At 35.8% G+C, this 8,024-nt stretch overlaps 1 protein-coding gene across 1 annotated transcript; it reads left to right on the forward strand.

The window, feature by feature from the left end:
* The first annotated feature begins 503 nt into the window (after positions 1–503).
* Positions 504–3,780, forward strand: LOC118279329 (serine protease inhibitor-like). The gene has a single exon (XM_035598993.2). The coding sequence runs from the start codon at positions 639–641 to the stop codon at positions 1,833–1,835; it is 1,197 nt and encodes a 398-aa protein (XP_035454886.2). The 5' UTR covers positions 504–638; the 3' UTR covers positions 1,836–3,780.
* The last annotated feature ends 4,244 nt before the right edge of the window (positions 3,781–8,024 follow it).

Here is an 8,024-nt window from a genome sequence, read left to right on the forward strand (position 1 = left end):
CTGTTTGACGTAGAACTGTACAAAAAATATAATATGGAATTTAATTCAGTTATTAATTTTTTTCCCGCCTGAAAAAATGAGCCTAGGTATTTAGGAATCCGGAGCTGCGGACTACCTAGCGGGTTTACCGGGGCTCCGGCTCGAAAAGCCGGGGTGGTTTTTAGTCAGTAAGAGTCTGACACTCCCTCGCCCAAGGCGGGAGAAGTCTGGAAGGTATTTAGGAATACCATAGAAGAAATTAGGTATAAGTTTGTGAAACCTTTTTAACTTCATTATTCTTATTCCGATTCATTTACTCGTAAAATTGCCTGTTCCTACAGTGAATGCACCCATTTAAACTATACCGATTAACTCCAGTAACACCACACATAATTTTATTACATTTATAAAAAGTAAAAAAATTGACAAACTAACAACTACCGCATTTTAATACGATCGTTACCCATAAATATTTTCATGGTCACTGCCCACTAATTTGCACTTGAAACGCGTAACGCCAGTCTACGGAGCATCCCTCCGAACGTCTCATACCTTATACATAGAGGTACACAAACGTTACCTAACCAGTTAAATTATATTCATTGTGCACGCCGCACGTGAGAACTCGAGACCAGTGTGCGGTAAAAGATCGCGGAACGATGTTTGTACCGTGGGTCTTAGCAACCTTCATCGCCGCTGCGGCCGCGCGGTCCGCGTCCTCTATAGACTTCGCTCCCGTCAACGAATTCACCTTCCAACTCCTAGACAACACTTACGCTTTCCAAGAAAATTTCGGCACCAAAAACATTGCATTATCACCCTTATCAGTATGGAGTTTATTCGCGTTACTAGCCGAAGGATCGTCCGGTGAAACGTTTTCCGAACTAGTGAGTGCGTTGAGATTACCAACGGATTTAAGTAAAACTCAGTGCTTGCATTCAGCTGCGACCGATGTGTTGAAGTCCCAGTACCAGGATATCATAGTGAAAGGACAGTCGGCTATGTTTACTGAGTGTTCCACTAAAGTGCATGATGAGTTCTGTCAGTCTGCGTTGCGGTACGAGACATCGATTTACTCAGCTGAAACGAAGAACAGTACTGAACTAGCTCATGACATCAATGTGTTCATCTGCTACGCTACTGATGGGAGAATCCTCAACGCTGTGAAGCCTCAAGACCTTGACAACTTGCGTATGGTTCTGATCGATGCTTTGTACTTCAAAGCAAATTGGACGCATCCTTTCGACCCTACGCAAACCAAAGTCGAATCCTTCTACAACACACAAGGCAAGACAATTGGATCTGTGAACATGATGTACCACAAAGCTCCTCACAACGTTGGAGACGCAGACGAAATCAGTGCTCAAGTACTAGAAATGACATACGGAAAGAACGAGGAATTTTCAATGCTAATCATATTGCCATACGATGGAATTTCTGTTAAAACTGTGCTCCACAATTTAGCAACGAAATCTCAGAATTGGATGACGGATTTCAAGTCAGAAGGCGGTTTACCATCTATTGATACTTACATTCCAAGATTCAGGATATCTTCAAGACAGGATTTGATTCCTCCACTTATGTATTCGGGGATCACTTCAATCTTCGACAGAACGAAGGCTAAACTCCCTGGGATTGCAGACAATCCTCTTTATGTCACATCTTCTATACAGAATGTAGAAGTGGAAGTTAATGAAGAAGGGACGGTAGCTGCTGCAGCGACGGTAGTCGGTCTAGAAGATCGGATCCTTGGGCAGAGGTTCGAAGCTAATAAGGAGTTTATATTCCTAATCAAGCAGAGAAGTTGTAATGTTATCCTATTCGCTGGTGTGTATGGCGAGCCAGTTGTAGTATGATTGAAAGAAAAGTGATTTAAAAAAGTGATAAGTTGATCCTATAGTTGAAACTAACGGTCGTTTAAGTAAAGAATAGGAAGACTATACGACCGAAATGTGTTTTGAAAAGTCAGGTTTTTATCACTGTCGTTATTTAAAGAAGATATAATAATATGCAGACAGCGATATTTGTTTGCTGTCAATAATGCATTAAGGATAATAAATTACTTGCAGATAAAATTTTACAAGTGAATAACGGCATCTACATTGAGATTAATGAATATTTATATATTGTAGGACAAATTTGACACTTTTTATGTGTAAAGTAATATTTTTTTATCTCGACCGACATGTTTACGTCGTACCAAAACTAAGGCCCGTTTTGACCAACCTGTCTTAAATTTTAGGGAACTCCTTTAAAGAAGTTTTAGTTTTTGCCAACTTATAAGTGACACTTGACAGTACAAGTAAGGGGTAAGAACTGGAGCTGCAGACTGCCTTGTAGGTTACCGGGGCTCCGGCTCGAAAAGCAGGAGTAGGAACGGGGTGGTTTTTAGTCAGTAAGAGTCTGACACTTTCTCTCGCCTCACCTAAGGCTGGCGAAGTCATTGGATGATTTTAAAGAAATGAGGTTAGTTTAAGTGCTACGTCAAATTATTAACTTTTAGTTATGATTTGGTTCCGAGGCGGTTGGTTAAAGCGGCCATAATAATAATATTGTTAACATCATATTTACGTCATGCCACGCTTAGTTGATTCGTAAAGGTACATGTAAGTAGGTACGTGTATGGACACATTTTAAAATGAAGTGATAAATTAATAAAAGAGTTACCAAATTATGTAGCGAATATATTAAAACAAAAATGTATGTTATTGTACCATCAAAAATTATATACAGTCAACTGTTGTTAATTCGAAATTCAAGGGTCTCTTAAATATTGCCAATTATTGAATGCTCGGAAAATTAAATGGTCTGAAATTTGAACTAGGCTCAAAATGTAGGCATTTTTTATACCGATAAGTTCGAATTAAACGAGTCATTTATTAAAATTATCGAGTGTATAAAAAAAATATATTGATTTAGTTTGAAATATAAATAGATATTTAAAGGACCGCGTGATAACTTTAAATTGTAGAGAGGTTTGAATTAATGACAGAATTACGTACTTTTGTACTAAAGCACAGTTACCGATATTAAAAATTATATGTATTTCTTATGTGTACTGCCTCCAAAATGTACTGTTACTTCATCTAAAAAAATATTGCGAAGCAAAACGCATCGTGTTCCAAAATTGGTTAATGTCAAGGTCATTGTATTATTAAACTATAATTTATTTATTAATAATTCCGACGCTACCGTTATTTGTAAATATTGTGAATAATTAATTTGATAAATATGAAAATGACATGAATTATATTAGTAATTAATTTACTGCATAAATAAAACTATGTTTTAACTTGTGATATACGATAATAGGGATGATGACGATGACGGGGTATGAAAATTAAAAATCTATTTAGTCCGTCAATAAGGTCTTGAAAAAATATTAGATACGTTTTTTTTTTACTTTGATAAAAAGAATCAAAGTTTAGGAGTGGGAGCAAATACGTCATTTCTACGTATGAAATGTCCCAAGAAGTGACGTCATACAATATTTCAAATCGATATATCTTCGAAAGAATTTGTTTCTAATATTTTAAAATCATCTACCAAACAGACATTGAAATAAAAAATATACATATATGTAAAGATTATGTGAATCGCAAAAGTTTAAAACTTATTGCGATAATTTTACGCAAACTATGTTGTAAAGATTTTAAAAATCTAACCATGACTTGAAAACACCATAACTTAATTGCCATGTAACGATAGGCATAATTACTGTGAATAATTATTTTTTATAATTTAATTATAAGTGTGTAGTGTGTACCTATCATTAAGTTATTAAATGTTTTTTTTTATTTATTACTTGTTTTTGTTTGAAGATGGTCCTTTTATTGATTTGATACAGTGATTAATTTTATTGTATCAATCAGTTGTTTCAAATGGTTAAGTCATGTCTATTTTTGTATGACTGCCTCGTTGGTAGAATGGTCGCAGGTGCGACTGCCGGACAAGGGATCTCCGATGCAATCCGACCGGGAATACATGCCGTAACGTGCACCTCTGCCTAACCTTCAAGGATAAAAGGTTTGACGTTGTTGTTGTATGCACCTGCATCGTCATCAGGCTGCTTCTGTCCTCTGATAGTTTGGGAATGCATTCGTGATGCCCCTTTTGTCTGAAACAAGGCTTGTGCAATGTGTAGGTATTTCAACGTGTGAATGAAGTTACCGAAGACCCAATCCTCCACAATCCCGAAATCCCCTTATATACAATTATACATTCTTAAATTCCTAACCCCAAAAAGACGGCAACGTACTTGCAACTCTTCTGGTGTTACGAATGTTCGTGGTCGGCGCTGACGCATACCATCAGTGCTCCAGTACGAGTTGGCTTTGCCAACTTCAACGTGAGCCAACCTATCACAGTAAACTAATTAGAACTATGGGTACAGATGATCCGTACGCTCGTTTGTCTCTCTATCCCATAAAAAAATACAGCTAAGCCTACAAAGGAGCCAGTATGTATGTCTAACTGTCATACTCAGCTTTTTTAAAGACACAGAATAAAATTTGCATAATCCTTACGTAACAAAATAATTACTCGTGACAATGAGAAATGACTAATTACAGAGTGTATTTTTTTAATTTTGTTTCTTGACATTGGATTATAACAATGCTGTTGATGTAATAGTAATAAGCTTTTGACCTCCCCAAGGGCATTTAAAAAGTCATTAGTTAGTCGATCTTTATCTTAAATTAGTTTCAAAAAGTTTAGGTTATAAAATTAATCATTTTGTGTTTATTTTCAAGGAGTTAGGTTTAGATGTATGTAGGTGGAGGTATTTAGTGTTGTTAGTGATGAATAATAAGCTTGACTTGATAATTGGTCACGGGTGACAATTGTCTTGCGCATAGAATAATAGTAGTACTATTCCCGGCGGGATCCAAGACAGTCATTCATGTCCCTGGGACGCGCCGGACTTCAGTGTTCCGGTGTTTCATGGTTGTATCTACTGTAGATCCTGGCTTACAGGAGTTGCAGCGGTATGAAAGGATGCGGGGGGCTTGTCCTGAAAAAAAAGTAGTACGTCTATCTTAGATTTCATTCTTGGGTCTACTTGGGATAAAATCTGTAGTTGCATAAAAATAATTGCAATTAAAGTCGTTAAAACAGCTATATGTTCTTTCTGAGAATACTACACACATTTTTTTAAGGAATAGGGAATAAGGGTGAATCATCCAATGTCTTCTCTCATCTTGGACGAGGCGAGAGAGAATAGTTCTGGTCGGGCGGCGAGCTACCCTTACTCGCCGTACGCAGACCCGTAGGTTTATATTATGCTAGAACTGCATGTTCAGCCCATTTCCGTAACCGTGAGTTTACTTTACGTTTAAATAAAATATCGAACTAAACTCTATCTCAATGCTTGTGAGAATAATATCGAGCAATGATAAACGAGAATGTGATCGAGCTTACTTCGATAATTCTTCTATTCTGCTGTTCTTTGTCAACTACGGTTAGCACAAAGCAGATAATCGTCACTCCACCTAACTAGCATTACTTTATTCTAAGTTTACTTAAGATGCATTATGCTAATTCAATTGTGCAAATAAACAAAATATCAATTACCCTTGGCCTTATAACCTTCTATCTAGTATTTATAAATATCTCAAAAACAGCAGCCTAGGATACCCTATAAGGCTACATATATAATTAAAAAAAAAAAACATAATTTAGACTCGATCAAATCGATTTCAATAATTATAATCGATTCGTCCTAGAATCGATACAAGAAAATATTAAATTAATTCGTTTAAATATATATTTCGTAATTGAAACACCTGTTATAATTATTATGAAATATAATAATTTATGTTCTTTATGTACTAATGTTTATGTATACTATATATTATTTATAATTATAATGTTCAGTGGAAGTTCATAAGGTTATCAATTTGAATTATTTATTGCAACGTTAAAGATTCAAATTTTCAAAAAATATTATATGCTTTGGTTAAAAATTTGCAAAAAGAATCTGCCAATTCCAAGGTATCATTTTGAGTTTACACTACTGCCGAGTTCAATGTTATAATAATCAGATAAAATAACTAAAATAAGTGGAGTTTTTTTTTTCGGTATAACTTGGATACAAGTTTAAGTGTGGGAGAGCCATGCTTCCGCACGAATGGGCCGGCTCGACCGGAGTGATACAATGGCCTCACAGAAAATCGACGTGAAACAACGCTTGCGTTGTGTTTCGTTGTGTAAGTGAGGTTACTGGAGACCCAATTACCTACTTTCCCAATAATTCTGAGAGGGAAAACCATAGAAATTATAAGTCCAGGTTTCCTCACGATGTTTTCCTTCAGCGTTTTTCAGTGGTGTCTAAATAATCTTAGAGTGTACATATAACTCGGAAAATGTCACTTGCAGTTGGTAGGTTCCAAATCCGCGCTGTCATGCATGAGAAGTGGGGCGTCTTAAATCTCCGGACCACTAAGACTAGCATTAGACATTTATCATTTACTTTTTTTAATGGAATAGGATGCAAACGAGCAGACGGATCACCTGATATGATGGTAAGCGATCAACGCCGGCCAAGGACAGAAAACCTGACATCTATTAGGTCATCCATTTTTAAAGCTAAAAACTAAACTCTTAGACTCAATGTCAAAACAATTATCTACAAAGGATTGTATAAAGATACAATCCTATCTCATTACTACATCACTGCATCGGAATCGTGACCTAAACGACAGACAGATGTCAGACCAAATCGTGACTATTTAATAGTCGGTACTTAAGAGCTATTTTGCCTTGACTAAGTGATTATTATTATGTCTTTAATGAGGGTTCTTGAGTCGCGTGTGGCGCTAGTGTAGTTTATAGGCTTCTATGTCATTTTGTTTGCAGTTTTATTAAGTGGTGTTTAAGTACTCGTACAAGACTGATGCGAAGGTTTGAGTATTGGGTAAGAAATAAATATTACGTTTTTTACGAGGTTTTATATAAGTATTTTTTGACGTTGTCCCACACAAAGATTTTCTCCTGTGTCGTAAGTGCGTTAACAATTATTTCATATGCACATGACATCCAAACCCGAAACAACAATTTGTGGGTCACACAAAGAGTTCGCATTCAAACAAGGAGTACGTGCGGGAATCGAACCCGCTACACGTTGCACGGCAACTAATTGCACTGTCAGACGTGCAGTCAAATAAATATGTTGATTGTATTTCCAATAGTTACAGGGATTCTGGTTAACCACTCAATGTAGTGCAGTCCGTAAGCTGAAAGCGCTAATGATATAATATATATCATACAACATACGACTTAAAGTTCAAATTTAAATGACAATTTAATTGCTATGTTGGAGTGGTGCCGATTATGTCCTTAAAATTAATTACAACACTTGACGATCTGTAATTGAATATGTACATAAACTACTGCACTGTAATATACAGCCTGATTTGTTTTATCACCATGTTTTTTTACCTTTACCAAAATTAAATGTCTTTTTTAAAGACCTATCCATAGACACTCTTCACGGATATGTTAGCTGAAAAAAATATTTTTAATCGGTTCCATGTATGGAGTTTTTAAAATTTAAATTTATTAATTTTTAGTGGTTACCGAAATACATCACCTATAAAGTTTCAACTAAGTAGGCCCAACAGTTTGAAAAATAAATGGCTGTGACATACGGACGGACAGACAGACATGACGAATTAATAAGGGTTCAGTTTTTTGCCATTTGGCTATGGAACCCTAAAAAGAACATTAAAAGGATCAGATTGACTTTGATTTGACGAAAGTCGGTGTTTCTCATTATTGTTGGTTTCTTATTTGACACCGACCTCCGAAATAAAAGTTATTTTGACCATTTTAGTGTTCTTTTTAACCGTATTTTCTTCAGAGAAGTTTTATATATATATCATTTTTTTATTTAAATAATGCCATGTTTGAATGATAACTCTGAAACCATTTGAACTCTCAGAGAAAAATGGACTGGTGATAAAGAAAATCAGCCTGTATAAAAGACAGTCCAATAGATGAACAAGTTCGCATAACCTTTACTCCATAGCCTGAAGCTAAACCAATTT

Source organism: Spodoptera frugiperda, chromosome 14 (assembly GCF_023101765.2).
Source record: "Spodoptera frugiperda isolate SF20-4 chromosome 14, AGI-APGP_CSIRO_Sfru_2.0, whole genome shotgun sequence".
Taxonomy (NCBI): domain Eukaryota; kingdom Metazoa; phylum Arthropoda; class Insecta; order Lepidoptera; family Noctuidae; genus Spodoptera; species Spodoptera frugiperda.

Coding starts and splice junctions, on each gene's coding strand:
- LOC118279329 (XM_035598993.2), top strand. CDS start 639: ATGTTTGTACCGTGGGTCTTAGCAACCTTCATCGCCGCTGCGGCCGCG.